General features: G+C 31.1%; 3 protein-coding genes across 29 annotated transcripts in view; 1 reads left to right on the forward strand and 2 right to left on the reverse strand.

The window, feature by feature from the left end:
• The window catches only part of LOC125050130 (DENN domain-containing protein Crag), a 34,721-nt gene extending 19,422 nt beyond the window's left edge, over positions 1-15,299 (forward strand). For 3 of the 6 annotated variants that reach the window (XM_047649745.1, XM_047649746.1, XM_047649747.1), the window contains exons 24-35: positions 3,078-3,189; positions 4,122-4,307; positions 5,555-5,635; positions 6,302-6,376; positions 7,526-7,758; positions 9,341-9,465; positions 9,924-10,100; positions 10,567-10,657; positions 11,475-11,660; positions 12,733-12,883; positions 13,422-13,538; positions 14,483-15,299. In XM_047649745.1, coding sequence (XP_047505701.1) covers positions 3,078-3,189; positions 4,122-4,307; positions 5,555-5,635; positions 6,302-6,376; positions 7,526-7,758; positions 9,341-9,465; positions 9,924-10,100; positions 10,567-10,657; positions 11,475-11,660; positions 12,733-12,883; positions 13,422-13,538; positions 14,483-14,675 — 1,727 coding nt within the window. In that variant the 3' untranslated portion in view covers positions 14,676-15,299. The remainder of the gene's footprint in view (positions 1-3,077; positions 3,190-4,121; positions 4,308-5,554; positions 5,636-6,301; positions 6,377-7,525; positions 7,759-9,340; positions 9,466-9,923; positions 10,101-10,566; positions 10,658-11,474; positions 11,661-12,732; positions 12,884-13,421; positions 13,539-14,482) is intronic. The other 3 variants (XM_047649748.1, XM_047649750.1, XM_047649751.1) reach the window with 3 other exon arrangements.
• Positions 15,300-15,907: 608 nt separating this feature from the next.
• On the reverse strand, positions 15,908-17,932 carry LOC125050131 (neugrin). The gene is made up of 3 exons (XM_047649752.1): positions 17,567-17,932; positions 17,271-17,489; positions 15,908-17,111 (listed from the first exon to the last, which is right to left on the reverse strand). Exons 1-3 carry the CDS (start codon positions 17,759-17,761, stop codon positions 16,428-16,430), a joined length of 1,098 nt encoding a protein of 365 aa, XP_047505708.1. The 5' UTR covers positions 17,762-17,932; the 3' UTR covers positions 15,908-16,427.
• Positions 17,933-18,671: 739 nt separating this feature from the next.
• LOC125050708 (casein kinase I) overlaps positions 18,672-23,643 on the reverse strand; it is a 37,757-nt gene continuing 32,785 nt past the window's right edge. For 18 of the 22 annotated variants that reach the window (XM_047650728.1, XM_047650727.1, XM_047650722.1 and 15 more), the window contains 2 exons: positions 22,458-22,598; positions 18,672-21,993 (listed from right to left, as the gene is read on the reverse strand). In XM_047650728.1, coding sequence (XP_047506684.1) covers positions 21,796-21,993; positions 22,458-22,598 — 339 coding nt within the window. In that variant the 3' untranslated portion in view covers positions 18,672-21,795. Of the gene's footprint in view, positions 22,012-22,457; positions 22,599-23,643 lie in introns of all 22 variants that reach the window. The other 4 variants (XM_047650738.1, XM_047650735.1, XM_047650733.1 and 1 more) reach the window with 4 other exon arrangements.

The raw sequence follows: 23,643 nt of genomic DNA on the forward strand, positions 1-23,643 counted from the left end.
TTTTCTACGTTATATTCAATTTACCTGGTTAGAATTTGTCACGAGAAATGTTATAATAGTTTGAAAAATCCAAAAGTGCACGCCTCATAGCGGTCATTCACATTTTTAAAAAAATATTCTAAAACAAAAAAATAAAAAATAATTGAAAATGAATGATTGAAAAAAAACAATAATATATATAGTGGCGCCATAACTCTAAGGTGAGGAAAATACACAGTCGTATTTTAGTTTTTACAAATTATAATTAAACGACAGTACTTAGAACGCTAATATTAACTAGGAATACCCAGGGTATAACTTTATATAATAGTCTAGTCGACAAGTTGAAAATGGAACAAAATAGAGATACTGCTCTTAAAATTATGTGCGATAGCTCATTGGATCCGGAATGACGCCTAGAAAAATGTGCTAAAAGCGTGTATTAGCACATAAAAAATTGCAAAAGTTATAGACAATCAAAGATGAAAAAAAAATGGCATTTAGTTTTTTGCCAATATTTAATAAACTATTGATATTTAAGAAATTTCAAATAAAGATTCTGAAAGAAGAGGAAATTTCCAATAAAAAACTCCAAGCTCCCGGAACTCTATCTCCATTATTTATAATTTTAATTTAACGCTGAAAATAGGTCTGCGGGTGACATTTTTAGGATCCGCGCGTGGCGTCAAAAGCGACTACGGCACATTAATTAATTTATTTAAGGTATCGAATATTTTTTTTTAAATTTGAAAAAATTATGGTGTGTTCTGAACACTATAATTAATTTATTCCCGTTGAAAATTTTACTTAAAGTTAATTTTTCAACAAGTTAAATAATTGTTAACAAACGAAATTTTCTCGAACGACCGTCTTAATTGTAAGTGAAAAAAAATGTTTAAATAATGGTCGTAAAAATATTTCGCTTCGTAGAGCCTTTCTTACATACATACTTAACAAGATCGTGCCATAAAAGTTAAAAAAATATTTATACTTTGTTTATAACATTTTTTTTACTTAAGCAAAAACTTAAAAATCCATGTAATGTTGTTAAAAAAATTTTTTTTTTCTAAATCATCATATAATCGTTTTTTTATTAATACAAGATATTTATTGATTTGCAAAAAAAAATATTCCCGCCATTTATTGATAAAAATTTTTTTTACAAATTGAATAAATCAATATTTAAAAAAAAAAATTTCAATTTTAAATAAAAGTAATATTCATGATAATCAAAAAATTTACAAAAAAAATTTTTCTATACTTTGTTATATATATGGTTGTTTTTGTTAATTTTAGAAGTTTTAGAAAAAAAATAAAAAAAAGTTGAATATTTGTTTATAACAACTTGGTAAGTTAATAAACAATAGAATTGTTGATTAAAAAAAAAAATTTCTGTTACTTTATAGAAGACTGTCAATTATGACTTTTTGAAAAAAAAATATTTTTTAACTAATTATTTAAACAATAGAAAATTAAAAAAAACGATGATAAACAATTAAAAATTGTTATTAAGGAAATTTTTTTTTTTAAAAATCATAAAATTTTTAATGTAATAAAGTTGTGTTAAAAAATTTTTTTTTAAATATTGATTTATTCAATTTGTAAAAAAAAAATTTATCAACAAATGGCGGGAATTTTTTTTTTGCAAATCAATAAATATCTTGTATTAATAAAAAAACAATTATATGATGATTTAGAAAAAAAAAATTTTTTTAACAACATTACATGGATTTTTAAGTTTTTGTTTAAGTAAAAAAAATGTTATTAACAAAGTATAAATATTTTTTTAACTTTTATGACACGATCTTGTTAAGTATGTATGTAAGAAAGGCTCTACGAAGCGAAATATTTTTACGACCATTATTTAAACATTTTTTTTCACTTACAATTAAGACGGTCGTTCAAGAAAATTTCGTTTGTTAACAATTATTTAACTTGTTGAAAAATTAACTTTAAGTAAAATTTTCAACGGGAATAAATTAATTATAGTGTTCAGAACACACCATAATTTTTTCAAATTTAAAAAAAAATATTCAATACCTTAAATAAATTAATTAATGTGCCGTAGTCGCTTTTGACGCCACGCGCGAATCCTAAAAATGTCACCCGCAGACCTATTTTCAGCGTTAAATTAAAATTATAAATAATGGAGATAGAGTTCCGGGAGCTGGGAGTTTTTTATTGGAAATTTCCTCTTCTTTCAGAATCTTTATTTGAAATTTCTTAAATATGAATAGTTTATTAAATATTGGCAAAAAACTAAATGCCATTTTTTTTTTCATCTTTGATTGTCTATAACTTTTGCAATTTTTTATGTGCTAATACACGCTTTTAGCACATTTTTCTAGGCGTCATTCCGGATCCAATGAGCTATCGCACATAATTTTAAGAGCAGGTTCTCTATTTTGTTCCATTTTCAACTTGTCGACTAGACTATAATAAGAAAAAAAGTATTCTGGTACGATAAATTTTTCGACCAATTTCTCTCGACGTCCAAGAATGATTGATTTTAATGTTATTGTTTCCTATTTTAAACAAAATAATTGTTCATAAACCATATGTGCTTGATAGATTATATAACTTGATTTTAGTGCACTCATATTATTCTGTAAGTGTTATATTAGTAAGAAAAAAGTCATTCAAGTTTCGAAAGACTGGGTTTTTTGACATGTCGAGAGTAGAGCACTGCCAGAGTCGTGCAATTATCTTATTATTATTGCAAGTTTAATCTTTATATATATAATTCTTCTGTGAGTGTGTATGTCACTGAACTTCTCTCAAACGACTGGACCGATTTTGATAAAAAATTTTGTGTGTGTTCAAGGGGATCTGGGAATGGTTTAGATTCACAAATCAGCCCGCCAGATGGCGCTGCAGTCGGTACTTTCATACTTTGCTTTACTAATTGCTTGAAATATCATGCAGGACAACGTCTGTCGGGTCCACTAGTAAACCATATAAACTCTTAAGAATAATATTTATGTCCTACCATTAAAACTAGTTTTAGCTTAGTTTCTTCGAATACTGAATTATGGACTCCGGCTAGAGTAGAATAGATTACAAACGCCTAGAATGAACAACAGAATCATATATTTCAGGTAATACGAATCCAAAAGCCCGTTGTACGAGAGCCCTGAGCTTCCCCGAGGAATCCGAGCGAGATGCGACTCCCGTACCCAATGAATTGGAGAATCAACAGTCCCCGCTTAAGTAAGATATTTTCTAATAAAAAAAAGAGTGTGCGTGTACTTATGTACGCGCGTAAGAAGTTATACTTCTTTGGCATTATTAAAAATAGTTTTTGATTGCATGCAAATAATTAATTACAATTAAATAATCAAAGACTGGATAAGGTGTCATTATAGTCAATAAAGTTCAGGTTACATTTGAAAAATTAAATAAATAAATATTTAGTATTATTCTCTTACATTAAGTGTAACATAAATTCTATTATTATTCGAATGTTGTTTTTAAATTATTTCCAATGCATCTTCCGTGGGCAACTTCATTCTGTTAATTTTGTGTCACGGTGCGCGCGCATCGTAAAGTTTTACTCTCATAAATTTTTCATAACGCGCCTAAAGAAGTATAACTTCAAAAATAGCTTTTTAACTTTAGCATGATTGGATTTTGTAAATTATATTGTGTATATAACAGTAAGTGTATTTATTTATGTCTTAAACAGATAATTAAATTTTCTCATTAAAAATTTCTCATGTGATTGTTTTCTGTAATATTGATGTCTTCTATAAAACTGTTTCGCCACTATATTTTGTATAGTTTCCGCAGCGTACACACATGGCACATGGAATACATCTTGGATTACATTATTATCTATAGCCAGGGATCATGTACGATTTTAAAGGTTTAACAACTTTTCAAATTGGTCCAGTAGTTTTGGAGTCTATTCTATGCAAATAAACATTTTTATAATATTAGTGATTATTATGTTACGTTTACTTAAATTTATGGGTGAGATTCAGAACCTAAACCTTAGTAACATATGACACCCATATGTTACTAACTAAATGTAACATAACTCTTTCCTTTTTTAAGAACAAAGAATGTTAGCAAAAGTTATTTATAAATTAAACAAAATATTTTCATATCATATTTTCTTACGTTACCCTGAATATTTCCAGATTATCCCCCCGAACTCCCGTATTATCAGATGACCCATTGGGAGCGTTATCTCAAGACGAGCCACTAACGCCACCTCAGCCCCGTATAGAAGAACCACCACCGCCTAAACACGAATTGAGCGACAGCCCCAAGCTGTTTCATAGACGGAGCAACTCCTTCCAAGACGAACCGCAAGAGAATGCCGGGTATAAAACTTCCTTTGACTTTTTACTTATAAAAAATGCCAACATTTATCTTGCTATTAATTTGTCTCATTGGTTAGCACATTGCAGACGAGGTCGTTTTAAGTTCAAATCCTGAATGGAATATAAATAATATTAATTGCCGTGACTAAATCACACTGGACAGGTTTATTAGTACAAAAAAATTATATATATATATATATATATATATATGTGTGTGTGTGTGTATTTATTAAGGGATATGACTAGGACCAGTTCTTACAATTCTTTGTCTGTGGGGGTAATGTAACGGGCTTTGCAGGCACAAAGGCGTTTTCTTGGTATTGTAGGTAAGATTTAGAATGAAATCTGTTTTTTTTATATAAGATTTTAATGTGTGTAAAACTTTGTAGTCCTTCACGTATTTTGAAAATCGGCCAATTGGGTTAGGCCTTGGAATGTGTTTTTACCAAACCAATATCCCTCCCACCTTTGAAAATGTAGAATCCAATCGCTATTTCTAGAATGATAAAACATGAGACTTTAGATAGTGTGATGCTATACACCAATAGTATATGCGCATGCGTTTGTATAATTCCGGCAAATAAGTTGGCCAATCGTATTATTTTTTACTCCTAAAGGGACATGCGCGAACTTTCCTCCACAATTTGGCCAAGTTACGTGTCGAGATTTATGTCGTGGCCGGATCGTAAATTTCACAATCCTGGGGCTTGGCATGGGAATGACATTAGCGTTTGCCTTAATCATTTTATGTCTTGTCCCTGAAACGTTTTAATAAAATTTAATTTGATAGTTATTTTAACATTACATATCGTCACTGTACAATGATAATGCCGTATATCAAAAACATTTTTTTTATATTCTTAAACTCTTATGTCATTTAACTGGTATAATCATGAAGTAAAGACTTGTTAGTTATTAATAAATAAGTCTTTCTTACCATCCAAAACTATGGACAAAAACACTTAATAATATTTTAGCGGACTTTGACGAAATGAAACATTTTTCGTTTCCTGTGATGTATAATGTTTGGTTCTTTGGCCATACGAGGTTATCATTCTACAGCGACGATATATAACTTAAATTGTTTTCTACTTAATGTTAGGTCTACTTAATTGTAAGGTCAATATTAAATGGCTATTTGAATCGGGCCACGATATCTACGCCAATTGACTGTTCACCCCGCTAACTCCCCGCTAGATGTCAGTAAATAATAGAATGCGATAACCTCGATAGTTTCCTTTCGCCAGGAAACTGCATAGGAGCGAGACTGCGCCCGCTACTGTGTCGAGCCTTGTCAGTCTTGGGAACTCGCTGAAGATTAGTTTTGGGTGAGTATAGTATGAGAGGTTCATTTTATTAAACAATTCACAATTTTCACGTTTGTCCATTGTCAAACTAGACCCTAACATAGGATGTATAAAAATACCTATGTAACATTTATTAAAATATGGTTTAAAATTTGTTTTTTAATATCTTTTTATATAAATCTTTTGTGCGTGTATAATAATTGAAGTTCTCCTAAACTGGACCGATTTCGATGAAATTTTTTTATGTGTGTTCTAATGGATTCGAGAACGCTTTAGATTTACAATGAGATGGTTTTTTTATTCAATGTACAGGAAGTCGTCTATCAGAGCTATCGTATAGCAGATCCTAGTGTTTATTTAATTATTGAATATATATACACTTTTTTATAGATACCTCTTTATTACATACTGTAGTAATAAAACATGTTGCTAGCTTTTTAGTGTAATAAAAATTCCGCTAAGTATCAAAATTATAAAATTGGCCGAATTCAACTAAAATTTATTTAATAATTGTCTGTTAGAAAAGTGACAAATATATATACATTTTTGTATAAAAGACGCTGAGATTTACGAAAATAAAGCATTATTGAACGTTTAACAAAATGTTTTCTAAACGTATTAGCCAGGTGCTTAATGAGACTGAAGTTTTAAATGCCTACGGAAGTATTAGAATATTTGTTTCCTCAGGCGGTTTTCGCCCAGTCGCCTCTCGTTGCGTAAAGACATGAAAATCGGAAAAGAAATTATTGAAAGTTACTTAAGGTAAGCCCATGGGCGTGATCCAAGGAATGTATAATTAAAATTGGTGATGGTTCGGTGACGGTAATATTGATGGAATAATGCGTCCTTTTGAGGGTTTTTTGCTAATAACGGTGTTGGGTCTAATTTTTTTGTCTGTTAATTAATGTAAGTTATTTCAACTTCTTGTGCTAACTGTGTTTGTCTATGTGTGCTGTCTATAAGAGAAACTACTAGCTATTAAATTGAACGAAGCCATAAGAAAGTGTTTTGTACACAGAAAATAATAGCCTTTGCACAATATTAAAACCATATTTATTAACAAGCCGTGTTCTGCGCTTTCCGCATTAAATCTTTTCTCGGTAAATTGACTTTTAAATGCGGAATGAATATTTTTTGTAAGTCATATGGTGGGATATTTTTCTAGATAAATATCTTGTCTTTTATAAAACTGAAGTGCATCACTTTGCTCTATTGTAGCGTACGCGATTTAGGAATTTTTATTGATTGTTTTCCCATCAATTACTCTATCGTAATTTGATACAGTATCCTTTTTTGAAAATATAATATAGTCTTTATTTATCGGGGATAACCTAGAGTTCTAATGGTGAAATAATTTTTCAAATTAGTCCTCAAGTTTTTTAGCCAATGCAAAAAACAATCAAATCTTTTCTATTTATAATATTAGTGTAGATTATTATAGATCAGATGAACGTTGATGTGTGATGGCAGTTTTAATTTGTTTAAGCTGTTCGCTCACGATTTATGACCATACAACTTGAGTTATTGTTATGTAAGAAGTTGTTATGTTAAGTGATTTACGACTTGACGACTCATTGGTCTAGTGGTTAGTACCCCTGACTCCGAATCCATGGGTCCCGGGTTCGATCCCCGGCTGAGGCGAACATCGATGTGATGAGCATTTGGTGTTGTGCTTAGGTCTTGGGTGTTTAAGTATGTATTTATATGTCTATCTATCTATAATATGTATGTATATCCCTTGCCTAGTACCCATAACACAAGCTTCACCAGCTTAGCATGGGACTAGGTCAATTGGTGTGAATTGTCTTTAAAAAAAAAAAAATAACTGTGATGAAATAACTAAACGGTAGTGGGGAACTAATGGGACTCTGATTAATTTAGATAGTTCGGTAAAATAATAATAATTTTCAGTCCAACAAGTATAGCTGGAAAGAAATCGAACGAATTGCTACAAAGCGGTCTTAGTAGCCTCAAATCGGCTGCCACCAGTATGGCGAAGAAGTTTGACGAAATGAAGGAAGTTATATCCGCTAACTCTACGCCGGTTAAGGTTAAAGGCGCTATAGGAAACGCAACCAGTGCTTTGACCAGCTTCATTACGGAGGAAGACTCGACTGACGGTTCATCAGAATTTAATACCGAAGGTAATTAAAAAGCTGTTACTCCGTTCGTACTTTAGACGAATAGTTTTGTGTTGTAGTTTTTCATTTGCTTTTAGCTCGTACGGAGTCGCACGTTATCATTTTACTTTTCGTAATCAATGATGAGACATGGAGCAGAAGCACTTTTTTACCCAGCTGAAAAAAAATATTTGTTGGTCATATGAATCGCGCGGCGGCTATACTCCTCTGGTTCTTTTTACAAACCATATACTATTCATTCATACAGTCCTGTTATACCGTATAGTTTATTTAAGTAAATTACCCGCGTGCCTACGTTTACATGAAATCAGGGAATCGTAGTTAATCATCTATGCGTACAGACGAGAAGCTTTTAAATACTATGAGAATAAAAACAAGTAAAGATATGTTAGATACCCGACATTTCTAAAAAAACTCATGTGTGCAATTCACACGTGGTAGAAGTGAAACCATCAAAAACAAAGTTTTTATAATGAATAATATGTAAATTATACTTTTTTCACTAACTAAAAGTAGGACTATGTTAAATTTTCATTTATAAGTTTAATATCAATATCAATCTTTAATTTGATAAAAACTAAAATAATGGAAGTTTGAAATTCGGTGATTATTACTTATTGAATTATTTGCACATCTATGTTTTTTTAATTCAGAAAGTTTTTTTAATTCAATTTAAAGTTTATACACTGCACAATTCTTCCCATCTCATTCTCTCCCACGCTAAATCCTACGAATTTATGCGTCTGTCTCTTTTTACTGTCGCTTGTTCCGTTGCATCCGGTTTGAAATCACAACGATTCTAAAGAAGTTTCACTTCAAAAACTTATATTTTTCAAAAAAACAATTTGTAACGGTAGTTATGTAACCTAACATTGTTAAGTTACACATACATACGTATGTACACATATATATTAGTCAATAATTAGCAGCGTAAACTAAATGTTAGCAATCATCCCACACTTGAAGGCAAGAAGTTTCCGATAATGTCCAATAGGTCCTATATTTCGCCACTTATATTGAAGTGTCACTTTGATTTAAGAACCTTTAAATAGGCCAAGTTAATTTATTGTTAATCCTGCGTCGCAACCCCACTATTCTTAATTTTATGTTAGTTATAAGCTCATGTATTAAACGATTAAAGCCAGTTGACACCCAGCTTCAAACAAAGTTCCTTCTGCCAAAACTGCTTCGCGATTTCATCAAATTGAATACAGCGTATCCAGAGCTGGATATATTCGGTAGTGGGCTGATCGGTTTTAGAGAAAGCATTGTGGGGTGCCTTTCTCAAACCTAATTTCGCTGTTTTGATGATGTTTTTTCTTTTTTTTCTGCTCTAAGTGTCAACAAATTTCTGTAATTTTATTTTATTTTATTGTGTGCTTTTACTATCGTATATGTTTTAATTGTAATTTTTATTTCTATTTAATTTTTTTTTTTTGTGAAACTTATGCTTACATTAATTGTCACACATTTTAGATGTGAGATTTTTTGTAAAATAATTAGTAATTTTAGTACTGTGTGTGATGTAAATAAATAAATAAAGTGTATCATTTAACATATGACTCGGTTTAAATATTTTTTACAGATTGTTCAAGCGCACCAGGCTTCAGAAGGGCATCGAGTGATGCGGAACTAGCATGCAGTATGGAACGTGGGTCACTGGCGACGCTTATGTCACATCTTCCCGACAATTTATATCCCCAACAAAATGTATGTATTAAAGGTCCCGAAGGACCAAATCATCTCTATAAGTAACGTTCATAATAAGTTCATAAGATATGATAAGGTTTAAAAATAACGAAATTGTACATGAAAACTTAGTATTCCTTAGTAAACAAAGAAGTAAGCTAAGTTGACGAGAACATGGCGCAAAATTTCAGAAAAACTTAAAATTTTATAATTTTAAATTACAGAAAGTATTTATTGCTTTAAAATCTAGTTTCATGAGCTGTCTAATATTTCTTCTGTATGAAGTTTGACAGCGTTCAAGTCGTGATTATAACTTGAGATAGGAATTAGAAGTATTATAAAAAGCGAACTACCCTGCAGAATGCAGATGTGGTGCTGTAATAAGTATTGATTTTATAAATAAATGTAAGAAATTAGTAGTAGTACTATTATATATACAAATAAATAGTTACTAAAAAATAAATAATTGATATTTTTAGGAGACCAACAAAGATGCGTCAGTCATAGTACAGATGACATCTTGTTCGCAATGCCACCAATGCCTGGCCTGGCTCTACGACGAAGACATAATGGCTGGTTGGGCGGCCGATGACTCCAACCTTAACACGCGGTGCACTGCTTGCGGAAGACATACTGTGCCGTTGCTTTCCATACAGGTAAGAACGAAAGGTCAGGCAAGAAAGTATGGTCAACTACTTGCTTATCAAGCGAAGAAAGATTTCATAATTTTTTAGTCACTGTTAATTTTCTGATTGAGCTGTGTGGGTGTTTGCAAAGTGTCATGAAACGATAGTACTTCATGGATTTGTGTCCTTCAAGATAAGAGCGTACCAATTTTTAAAAGGCTGGCAACGCACTTGCGAGCCCTCTGGCATTGAGTGTCCTTGCCCTGCCCGTTTGCCCCCTGTTCTATACAAAAATGCGTGACGTATTTGCAAGTGCGTTGCCAACCTATAAGGTAGTGCTCTAAAAGGCCCCTAAGTCGAAACTGTTTGGAGATACATGGAGTGGCAGTAGGTTCCATAAAGAGGTGGTGCGCGCCAAGATGTGTCTCTGTAGTGGATGTTGTTCTATTGGAATATCATTGAATTTTTTGATAACAAGAAATATATTTAATTACAGATTAAAAGAGCAGAGCAAACACAGTCGGAGACGTTGAGTGTGCCTTATTTGAATCCGTTGGTGCTGAGAAAAGAGTTTGAATCCATTCTAGGTAAGTCGTGTTTATGTAAACTGCGGTTTAATGGAATGAAATTGGAGAGTTACTAATATTTTTTAGGTGATCTGTCCCTTTAAAAATATATCAAGTTTACTAGTACAAGACGTAGAAATTTTACACAACAACTGTGCGTGTGTTTGTAATTTAACTCCTAAACGGCTGGATCGATTTTGATTTGATTTTTCAATGACAAAAAGCATTCGAAAATGGTTTAGGTTTACAATTAGATCATGTTTTTGTATTTAAAACGTGTATACAGACCACGTATGTCGGTTCCGCTAGTAGTACATAATAATATAATAATGAAAATTTTAACTTATACGACAATTAGTGTACAATGTAAGATTTTTTGCCTATTACTTATTTCTTAGAAAATAGTATAAGAAAATACCAGTTTCATACACATAACAAACTATTATTTATAGCTACACATATACATATTTAAAAAAAGAAAATACTTCGACAATATACAAAGCCAAAACAGATTACATTTTTAAATAAAATATACGAAATAGAAAACAAAAGTCAATTAATTGATATTAATATAAATAAATTTAACTTAATATTTTAAAGAAAAAAGATATTCTTACTACTGCTAAATAAAGTCAAAGTATTCCCGCTTCCTAAAATATTTTCTCAGTTATATTTATATTTCATATTAGTGAAAAGTCAACATCTTTATAAATGGTATTGTAGTTAGCTAAAACCCGAAACTTGGCGAATTACGCAAATAATTCGTTTTCGTACGAGGCACGTGGAACAATTGTGAATATCTTGTCGCATACGAGTTATAAAAGTGTAAAATCAACAGGTAGAGAAGGAGACGCAAGTTTAGCGGAGCCAGAGTTTGTTGAGTCCCATCCCATTGTGTATTGGAACTTGGTGTGGTTTTTGGAAAGGGCCAATATTGAAAACCATTTACCAGACCTCGTGTGCCCAAATTACTCGTCGCGGTACACCAGCTCGGACGCCCTTTCTGACACGGATAAAGTTGGGGGTAAGTAAAGTTTATAAGTTGTTTTTTTTTTTTCAAATAGTTTAAAAGATTTGAAATATTTTTAACATTTGTGACAAAAAATTTCTTCGAGGAATTGGTTAAATACCGTTGAGATCTTTCATGTAGGAAATAGAGATATTCTAGTATTCTTTTTTTTATATACAATAGTATATAATAAATATTATATGTAATGAATATTCAACCAGACTACCAGAAAAAGTTCACCAGTCTAAATAGTAGTTGTAAAAGTAAAAATACGTTGTAACCTCTGTCGTATTGCTCCAGTTCAAACAATTTGTATGACAATACTTGGCGATTAAAAAGAGTGGCGGAAAGTTTCTTGCCAGTTCTTCTTACCCGCTCTACGCCCTTGATTTGCGAACTGGTAGTAAATGTAAATTAACGATTAATTTAACTTGACGATTCAAAAGTGTACTTGGTTACCCACTTGAATAAAGATATTTTGAGTTTAAATTATGACCTTAGTACTTTTATTTATTTTTTGATGCTAACAACAAATCTTTTGTACGAAATATTGTTTGCGTTGTTATAAATTATTTTTTATTGCTTATTATCTTATTTTTCCTTCTGAATTCCTCTACAACTCTCCTACTGCACTGTAAATACATCTCAATTCAAATGAAATCTTATGAAGTGAAACTTCTTTATCGGCGTTGGAATGAAACTTTATCGACGTATGGGAGAAATTTTGTAGCAAATCGTCACGTTTTTCGGTTACGCGCCATCTTTTTCTTGTCTCTACCACGGTTGATCCGAAGAGATTCGAAGCCATTCATAACAAAAATATATAATAACGATAACAATGATAGTAATAAATCTATTACAATTAATGAAATTCTGTAATTAGTAATAAGGTAAAATGAAATAATTGTATTTGTATTCATGTCTATGAAAATAAAAGCCTTTTGTTAAACTTTATCTAATTTAACTTTATTTAACAAATTTCTGTAAAGTTGCTTATAGTAGATCATTTTTCGAAAAATAAGGTCATAAAAAAGTTTTACTTCTTACATGTGTACACCTAGTACACGCACACATTTTTTTATAATAGGTTGTCGTGTCATTTGCGGTTGGGACACCCTACGCTGTGCGGACGGTGAGGCAGAGCCGTTGTATCGCGCGTGGATGGAACGTCACACGACGCGATCGAGGCAAATACGGGCATTGCTTTTAACGGAACATGACTCCCAGCATCGACAGTCGTACGTATTAAATTAGCAGTTGTGTATGAAATTAAATTAAAATGTGTAAGCTAATAATTGAAAAGTTTCGTATAAAATAAGATTTTCTAAATGTTTTTGAAAATTCTAATTATCTTCGAAAACTCTGTTTCATTCTGTGAAATTGTTGACTCTTGGTAATAGGAGACAAATCCGCATTCAGGCCATATAATCTTCAAAAATCTTTATTTTATAAAAGAAATAATTTTGTCTAAAATGTGTAAGCTAATAATTAGCGAGTATAAATACGAATTACATTATTTACATAACTTTAAGTGTCCACTGTCCAGTAATAGTATTATAATATTGCCGCAAAATTGGTAATTGCAAAATTACTTACCGATAAAAAATGAGACCATTTCAGCAGTCGTGCTCAGTAAATGACATAATCAGAGTATTGAGTATATAATATATATCCGTTAAAAGTTTTATTTATTCGTTTAGTACTTGATATCTAAAATGTTTTTAAAATACACCTGGCACTTTAGAAATACGTTTTAATATAACTTTTAAATTTCAGAGTAATTGTATCAATACTTGATGGCCTTCTCAGCAACGATTTATCGGATGCGATACGCAAATTGGCTTCTTGGAGGGAATCCACTTCGGGAAATAAACGCTATCATTCATTTTATAGGTACGTAGAGTTGGGTACTCCTATATATATTTGACCTTTGACAGTATGAAAAATAAAGTGCATTTGAGAGTAATCTGTACTAAACATTAAAAACCGTAAAATAACTTGTAAGAAATTATTAATTTGTCGAAAACACTCTTATTCAAAATATAGATTTTTGTACGTCAGTCACGTGACACAAAACGGTCACAGATTAGACGAATCGACGATGACGTGTCGTGCCAGTTAATAATATGCCATCCTTTGTCTAATCCTAATACAGTCCTGGAGTTTAATTTTGTAGGAGACTGATTTTGATCGAAATATGTTATGAGTATTTGTTTACTTTAAAAATGATAATTAACATGTTTAAAAAACTTGACGATTGTTTACGTGTGTACTGCCATGGTACGTCATAGGGGCTGGTGTGACACAATCTTGTCTAAAAAAACCGTTTTGGCGGGTTATTCTAATTAAGTACATATTTATTTTGAAAGCCGTAATTAAAGCTATAGAATTATAATATAAATATAATTGTATAAGTACTATAGTCACTAATTAATAATTTAAAATTGTTTTTAAAATCTTGTCGAATAGCCCATTAGGTCTTAGTATATTTATGAATAAGATTACTTAACTACGTATATATGTATATTTATTAATCATAATGCAAAAAATATGACAAAATTTTGATTAACATTTTGCTGGTTAATCAACCTGTTACCTGTTGATATTGAAACAATGACATTTCATAACTTAGCCCATAATTTTTATAGATAAATAGAAATACATTTTCAATTCATTTCTGAAAGTACTCTGCTAAATTAAAACGTTATTCCGAAATGCATATGACTAAAGCTAATATTAATATATATTATAGCTTTAATATATATTAATATATATAATATATTAATATATATTAAATAATAATAATTGTATATACTATACAAAATTATATTTTACAGGGAAATCATTTTCCTCGCAATGGCAGCCCTTGGGGAACAAAATATTGATTTTGTAGCACTACAACGCGAGTATACGCGAGCGTTAGAACAACTAGGAACTGAGGCAAGACCTCAGGACTTACCTCCATCAATTACGGCCGCCTATTGTAGGCATTATTTCAAACGACTTAGACTTAAGGTAGAAGAAGTATGAACAATTTTAAAGGGGAATGTCCAAATGCCCCGCTATATATAAAAAATCTTTAAAGGCTAAATTTGCGGTTTAATTTTATAATACTTTGAAACATCTAAATTGTACATGGTCTTAAAATTTTGGTTTACACTTGACACCACACCAAAAATATTCTCAAATAATTTTTATAAAAATATTTAAAAAATCATAATTTTTAGTTTCAAGTCCATGCTTTTCCTATAATATAAAAAATATGGTTAGCTATATTTAATTATACAGTCCTATATATTGAATATATTATTATTAAGTAATTGGTAATTTGGGACAGCGGCCAGCAGCGGAAAGGACATTCTTCATTTTGGCTAAATTCCATATGTGAGAGAAAATCAAATTTAAATAAAAATTTGCTTTCACTGCAATACACAGAGATCACATAACAATTACAATGAATTCTCTTTTTCTTATGCCAGACTAACTATACTAAATTTCATTGATTTTTGTGTAAAATATGCTTCTGAACTGAGATCCTGTACTAACTTCTAATATTTGAGAGAATATAAATTATCATCTCAGAAATTTTTCAGGCAATCAATTCAATTTGCGTCACAAAAAAAAATTAGTTTTGATGTCCTTGTTAACATAAATAAAGTAATTGCATAAACACCAATCTCGGTTGAGAAAATCAACTTTTCGGTATTATTAAAATTTTAACGAAATTGTTTGTGATATTATAGTAGATATACAATATTTGAAATGTTAAGGTTAAAAAAGTATTGAAATAAAAAAGTTTACATAGTGTAAAAGGGTTTATTGAATTATTGGTTTAAATTTCTTAAGAATTTTAATTACATATTTGCTTTTTCAACTTAAATATTTTTGGTTTTGAAGACATAAGTTGAGACATTTTGCTTTGTTAAGTGACGTTATTTTTTAATGTACTATTAAAAATACGTGCCGTCCAGTGTTGAGCCGGGACAAACAAAATTATGGCCTATATTAAAATTCATTCTTTATATTATGTAACTGTATTTTATGTGACTTTTCCTAACACTCAATGTAAATAGTGTGGTTATATGTGAAACCTTCATTTCTTTGTTACATTAATTAAATTAACATTACACATGTAAACTTTCAACTTTTGTTGTCAGTTAAAATTTGTAAAATGCTTAAAACTTCAGTTTGGAAAGTACTATGCAATGTGTTGCTTATGTAACTCAGAATGTAGTGTGTATTTTCTTTTACAAACATAAGTACATATTTAAAACCATTTATTAAATTTTAGTTTAAAACCTTTCCGACAATCTTAGTGGTTGGCTCAAATCGTGTTTTACATATGTATCAGATACACAGACTCTTTAGTGAACTTTGTACTAGATTTCTGTATACCTAATTCACTTTTCCCAATACTTATCAGCATTAATTTAAATATTGTTGAAAATATCAATTTATATCACATTTTGTGTGTAAGTAAATTCCTATTTTATTCAGTTTGTCCTAGAAGAGTTTATTTTATTTAGAAACAGATGTGATGTCTTAAAGCCATATTATGTTCATTATTCTGTACAAATATGTAACAAATGTATTTTTGTAACGATGTAATCACACATCTATGTAAGAATAGATATACCGCATAGTTATATAAAAGACATGCAATAATTTGATCTTAGCATTTAGTATTTGACTTGTTCTATTTTATCATAAAGGACAATGTAATAAAGGCATATAATTTTATATAAAAACAAGCTTCTAAATAATTGTATTATTTCCTTAGTTTTAATTTTCAGTCATTCCTATAACTCTATACAAAAATCTTCCATCATGATCGTAGAAACAGTCATTAACCTTAAAAGTAGCATTTTTTTTGTAGGCTTTTTTAGGAATTCTTATCCTTTCAGGATAATTGGTGCCAGATAAAACTTCTAACTTCTTTGAGTCCTCTTTGAAATCTGTCACCTCACTTAATTTACTTTCATCAATATTACTTAGTTCTATGTCCTGGCTTATATTAGGTTTTGCCTTGGAAACATCTGACACTGAGCTAATAATAAGTTGATCGGGTAGATCAACATTTTTCCCTTTCTCTAATCTACTTTTAATTTTACTACTTAATTCATCTAAAGTGAGCTTTTTGTTATCTTTCTTTACTTTTTCTGTGTTATTATGAACATTAGTCTCGTTTTCCGTTAGATTTTCATTTTCACTGTGGCCTTCAGAGGCACATTTTTTAATAATTCTCTCAAACTCGCCCATTTTCTCCTCTTGAGTCACATCAATTTTAATACTAGATTTTTTCAAGGGTGGTATTGTCCTTTCGGAGAATTTAAGAAAATGTTGCCTTAAGTTTTCAGGTATATCTAGAGTACCCTCCTTTAGTTCTCTCCAATTCCTCATCGCGGAAGCATCATGTCTAGAAATTCTTTGCTCTGTGGCTGGTTTCCATGGAAATTTGAGTAGTTTCTGAAATTAATAATTATTTTTAAATAATTTAACATATACCAGCGAAACATCTACTTGTATGAAAAATATTAAATGGCCTGATTAACATGAAATAATGTGAAATTCATACATTCTTGAGATGCTAGTAAAAGAGTAAATTCAATATGGTAAAGTAAGTACCTTAACAACAGCTTCTGTAACTGGGAAGCTTTCAGCTATTTTTTGCGGAGTCCATTCATCAGGCATAGTGGTAGCTAAATGTCGAATCTGTTCTTTTTCACTCCAGGTTAACAAGTTTGGCATGTTCTCTTTGAAATATCTTTCCTTTACAATTTGATGTCTTAATTTATATTTTCCAATCAAGGTCTCGTTAAAATGTTCATTGTATGCTTGACCCACCTAAAAAAGCAGTATAATAAACTATACAATTCAAATTAAAAGGTAACCTCAAAAAATATTTTGCTACTGAAACTTACATCAAAAAAGGTACTGTCTGATTTCTCAATAAATTCTTCAGCATCATCATCCGTAACCTTGATACCACCTTTTCTAAATTCTTCTAATCGATTATCTAAACCAGGGTTTGGTCCAGGTAACCTCCTTTGCCTAATTTCTCGTACAAAAACTTTTGTACCTAAACGTAATAAGCGGCGAGTGTTTACGGCAAACATAATATAATAGGACTGTTTGGTCGTTTTTTCGCCGTTTTATGTTAACTCAAATAGAGATTTAAAATAAACGAGACAATTTATTCGAATTAGAAATATTTGGAAATCCTGCAACTCTTAGTATAATAATATAACTTTTATACTAGCTATGATGCACAGATTTAGTAGCAATGATAATAAATAATAATTCACATTTCACATCTGCCAAGAGTATCATATGTCAACCTGTCAATCGTAATTTATCAATTATCAGTACCATAGAGTGCCTTTGTGCTCTTGGTACATAAAAAAACTCCAATCTCCAAAAGAATATAGTTTAGAAAAAGGTAATTAAACAATATTCACCTTACATTAACTTTGTGTAGGTAGCGCAATGTAGAGTATATAATACATACATACACAATGTTTTATACAATATATTAAATGGCTGTCGCGCTCTTAACTCACTAGGCACACTCGTCGTTTGGTTTCGAAAAATTAACATTCAGAAATGCTTGATGATATTGTAATATACTCCAAATAATGTACAAGCCCAGTTCAGATTATGCTCTTATAGAGGGGGTATTGTATTCGCCATTACTGTATTGGCCAGGAAATAGATCGTATCGTACCGATCTAAATAAACTTAGTCACTCAACAATTATCTGTAAACATTGGTTTATATAGCAGGATGTGAACCTAGAGGAACCTAACATTAACTATGGTTTGGTAGCGACGTCCCAACTGCGTACTACATAACATAATTATTGTTATTTGTTTTTTTTTTCTAGCTAAGCATAGCTTTTGTTTAAATTAAAATCTAGTATTGTTTTGTTATTTATATAGAACCTCCTTGAATGTTCATTTGAACAATAAGATATTCTAATAGTGGCGAAGTGAATTGGTTGGTGTAGGTAGATAATTAAAACAAATCTCTTATAATAAGCTTTATTTAATTATGAGTTAACAAATATTTTCGTATTTTTGAAAACAGGTTGTGACCATAACTGAATATAAGTCAAATTGCATACGCAAAATTTACATGTTACGAAAAAATAAACACTGAGAATTGTTTCTATAATAATGAATATTTATTTTATACTTAACAATAAGAATTCAATTCAGTTTCGAAAGCATGTATTATAAATACATAAAGTTATATAACTATAGCTCAAAAATCCATCTCGTGCGTCCTCAAGCCGAAACTTACTTAGTAAGCGAAATCTTCCAAATTATCAATTAAATTAACTACACAGAACGCGTGACACGCCGTGTCCACGCACCGTTCTAAATGTGGTGCTGGTTCTAATAAATATGAGGAATAATAATTCCATCTTCAGCAGTTGTCGTCAAAGAAAAATGTAATATCAGTTTCAATTACAATGTCCGGTTTTATCGTTTTCTAAATCATTCGGCACCAGACGGCCAAACTATGTACATATCGTTAATATTGTAATTCAAACTAAATAACCCGAGACAAAGTCATGTTACAGCAATATGAATAAGATAGACCTTTCGATATCGTGTCTTCCGTTATCAGTTTGGTGTGACTTTGTCTCGAGAAGCGAACAAAACACTGATCGTTAGTAATTGTTGAGACGGTCCGTATCACTAGAACCACAATCAGATCACAAACTCTGCGATTCGTCACTTTACACAACAATATACTTTAAAATTATTAACACACGTCGAATTTAAACTTGTGTTAAGAGATCACACGTTATACCCAATCTAATTTGATTATTCTATCTAGCAATAGAAAGTAACAATTAGGTACGACTATGGTATAATAAGATAATGATTCATTATATTGTAACCTATCACTTTAATGATTGTACAATGATTATGATCTATCAACGAGAGAATACTTTGTTACAATTCATAGAAAAACTTATACGCATCATTAAAATTTATCATACAGCGTACACCGTATTACCTATATTTTTCTAAAAATATGAAGACAGCGTCCTTCAAAAACATTTTTAACATTACTTAGCCGAAATTAAATTCCTAAGAGAGTTAGGATTTGTGATGACTATACTCAAAAAATACTTGGAATTAACGCCACTGTAACCGATAAACTCGCAGCAAACAACGCGCCGATACACAAGATGTATCATATACAAGTTAATTATTTATCTGCAAGAGTTCTATAGCTTGCACGTACCAAGATTATACTAATCAATCAAAAAGGCCAAAACCTCTATTCGTTGCCATTTCTGTCCAAGCAAAAATATACAAACGTTCCTAAGCTGTACAATTTATACACGTAGCACGCCGATCACGGACACGTATACATATACGTGCACGTCTCCATAGCAACGCCATCGCATCGGCGATATTCAGTCTAACGACTCATTAATCTAACACTTAACTGAAACGATGTAACTCAGTCACCTCACATTGCAACGACGGTCAATTCTTAACGATATTAAAAACATTTAGTATAATTTTTGGAACTTTCGACTCAGACCGAGGTTGCAATCGAATCGACAGAAATTTTACTCTACTGTTAATGATATATCGTTTAAGGCCTAAAAACTGATTTCAATTGACATGAACCGCGGGTCTCTACACAAAACTCGTCCGAAATGAAACCCAACGTCGCTTTGATGCATCAAGTCATTCGTTACAGTCTGTAGATTTTATTTCGGACCATACGCTATGACATGTTTCAACCAGTCTTAAGGAGTTCAGGGTTCACCGATTGAAACAAATGTATTATTTTAAACTATTGTAATGAATTTATACATAAATTATTGCACGCTATATAAACATTCACCTTTGAGTATGTGGTCGTATCCATACTTAGACCAAATTAGTCGTACACAATCATACTTGAATATTCCGTTAAATAATTATTGCATGAAATTGCCTGTTTACATTCTTAAACTAATTATATAGGCATAAATAAAGATAGGAAGTGGCAGCGCTATGAACGGAGCCGAGTGAACTCGCACGAATTGAACTTATACGATGACTAAATAAAATTACAACTACAATATGCATATTACGGCGCGTGTGCTTAACATTACGTATCGCCATCTCGTTCTCACGTAACAATTAGCATTAGTTCGAAAGAGACAGTGTTATTTTATGAAAACGTTTTTAGTGATGCATTTAGGAATAAATGATAATAAATATACAATGTGATTTTAAACGTTTAATGTTTAGCACACGCGCCGCTAAAATAGACACGAGTTTAACACACAAACTTATAGATCGATATCTTATATTATGGTAATTCATTACTTATGTAACAAAAAATAAACATTGTATTTGCGATAAGAAAATTTTGCGTCTAAACGGAGAAAAGCGACATCTATTGTCTTCTATAATGCTATAGTTTTTGTTCGAGTTGGAATGGTCTTTTTCGGGCAAAGCGATCTCGTAAGTTTTCGGTGAAATGAAAATAGCTACGGACGGGAACACAAACATTAAAAACCGCACCAGAACACACATTTTTGTGAATTTATGAAGAGTATCATCTGTTGTATGGTGACCGGATGTGACGTCATAATCTAAAATCTATAGATCAATAAAATATTTATGTGACGATTTATGCACCCCGATCGAAAAATAGTTCAGAAGTTTAAAAGATTTAATACATAATGCAATAATATTACTGATATAGCTGCCTTTTTTATACGTAATAACAACCATTGAACTAATATAATATAATTTTCATAATAAACGCGAAAAACAAAACATTTTTTAAAAATTTAATTTAATTTTTTGGGGTTTATTTTGCAAGTTTTTTACATTAAGTCGTCTGTCTTAATTGTTTTATACATATTCTATATACATGAAAAATGTAATGTACGAATAAAATGGATTCTATATTACATTATTTGTAATAATTTGTAGAATAAAGAGAAATATACAGCGGAATAAGTACGCGATCTTCGAACTGGCTCAAACTAGTATCAAGAACTGTCAAAACTATTTCTATGGACTTTGAACAAATATTAGATTTAGAATAGAGATCTTATATCATTATCAATATACATTAAATCAGTTTTATTGACGTCCAACGAAAATATTAAAAAGGGTGATATTTATCGAATATTAATATTTCTCAGTTCCCGATCGCGTACTTGATCGAGGTATGTAATAACGCGTGTATGCAATGTGTCTGTAAATGACTTGTGTAAAATGTCTGTAATGTATGTCTGTGCGGTCACGTGGGGCACACGCGTCACTTGTACGTGCGCGTCGCACACTTCTTCTTTTTGCGCTTGAAGAAGCAACAGCATCTGGAATACACGGATTGTCTGTATGAAGATTTACGAGTCTGCCTTGGGCTAAGGTGGAACATGCTTCATACAAAGGATAATAGCAAGATGTACAGAAATAGGTCTAACTAAAAAGGTATTATTAGCAAAAATACTGGCCTTCAACAAACTAAAAATAAAAGTAAAAAAACTAAAGAAGGGTATTAAAATAATAACAAAAATCTAGTTGTTGAACTAGTGAATACTGATAAGGTTCACCATAACGTCATAGCGATCCATAGCCAAAAATATAACCAATCAGGTCAACTTAATGATCACGTGACGGTCAGACTTAATTTTTTTTTGTTATATGAATTTAAAAACAGATAAAAGTATTCATTTCGGAACCGTATGGTAACCAATAGCAAGAACAAAATTAAAATATGGCAATTGTGAAACTTGGCAGTTCCTAAGTTCAAAAAAGGAAAACTAAAAAAAATAAAAACCGGAAGCAATGCATACAGTTGCAACACTGACTTGGTGTCATCGACAACATCCACTTCATGGTGCGGTTGAGTGATTGGAGTGTTGCTATGCCCGGCTGTGGGGTCATCCGCACCTAACTCTCCGTTCGTTGAACTAACCACCTGCAAATATATCTGATTAACATACCGTTGTATGCAAAACCTTTTGGAAGGTCCTGGGTTGCATTTCCGACGAAACAATATTTTTTTTAGATTAGTATATGGCTCGACAAATATGTCTCTCAGGTATATCAAATGATTACGTGAAATACAAAGATATAAATAATACATATAGTTTAAATCAGTACAGTTTTTTTTTAATAATAATTAAAAACAAAATTTCCAAAATGTCTGAGCTTGGTGTTAAATTGCATTAACAATTAATTTTAAACCTCTTTCAACAGTCACATATTTATATATTTTTGATCATGTTATTTTGTTTACATAAGGATATTGTCAAGTTAATATTTGTCAAGTTGTGTAAAGAGCATTTAAATAGTATGTGTAAGTGTTTAGTAGAAAACCACAAAGACACAATTAGCATTTGTTTTTGTTAATGCAAAAAAATATAATTTCCGAAGTTGAAATTCATTGATTTTCGTTACGTCCATGCACACAAACATACAATTATGAGCAAAACTGACCGTAGTGTCAGATCCAGGAAATTTGACATACCGAAAATGTTTATTCTTCAGATGCTAAAAAAGTTAAATTTATATATAACTAAAGGTTGAGAGAGTGCGAACTGTCATCTATCAAAATCGATGACGATTTCATAGCTGTGACTTGAAATTGTCTCTGAATCTACGGATATGCCCCTTTATTCATAAAGATACTATACTCTTCAAATATATATTGTTTCGTCTTTATCATTCACACGATACTTTACAAAAACAAGAGTGACGAAAAATCTTTTACTAATTTAGGCGTTTAAGAGACAATTCATGTGTCAAAGACAATCGCTAAAGACGACCATATATTTTTTAAATCCGAATGTCATAATTTCATTCCTAGATTATGCTGAACTGCTAAACGATTGATAACTATGGCTAACCATGTATTATGTTTATATTGTGTATAAGTGTAATTGACTAAAGATATTTAACTTAAAAGATTTCTCATTTGGCCTAAGTTTTTCCCCATCACTGAAAGTCTTGTTTTCTATAAC

This window comes from Pieris napi, chromosome 6 (assembly GCF_905475465.1).
Source record: "Pieris napi chromosome 6, ilPieNapi1.2, whole genome shotgun sequence".
Classification (NCBI taxonomy): Eukaryota; Metazoa; Arthropoda; class Insecta; order Lepidoptera; family Pieridae; genus Pieris; species Pieris napi.

Bases quoted from the DNA above. Each gene is read 5' to 3' on its own strand.
- LOC125050131 (XM_047649752.1), bottom strand. From the start codon at position 17,761: ATGTTTGCCGTAAACACTCGCCGCTTATTACGTTTAGGTACAAAAGTT. The intron at 17,490-17,566 runs GTAAGTTTCAGT...CTGCTTTTTTAG, and splicing joins CAGACAGTACCTTTTTTGAT to GTGGGTCAAGCATACAATGA. The intron at 17,112-17,270 runs GTACTTACTTTA...TATTAATTTCAG, and splicing joins TTACAGAAGCTGTTGTTAAG to AAACTACTCAAATTTCCATG.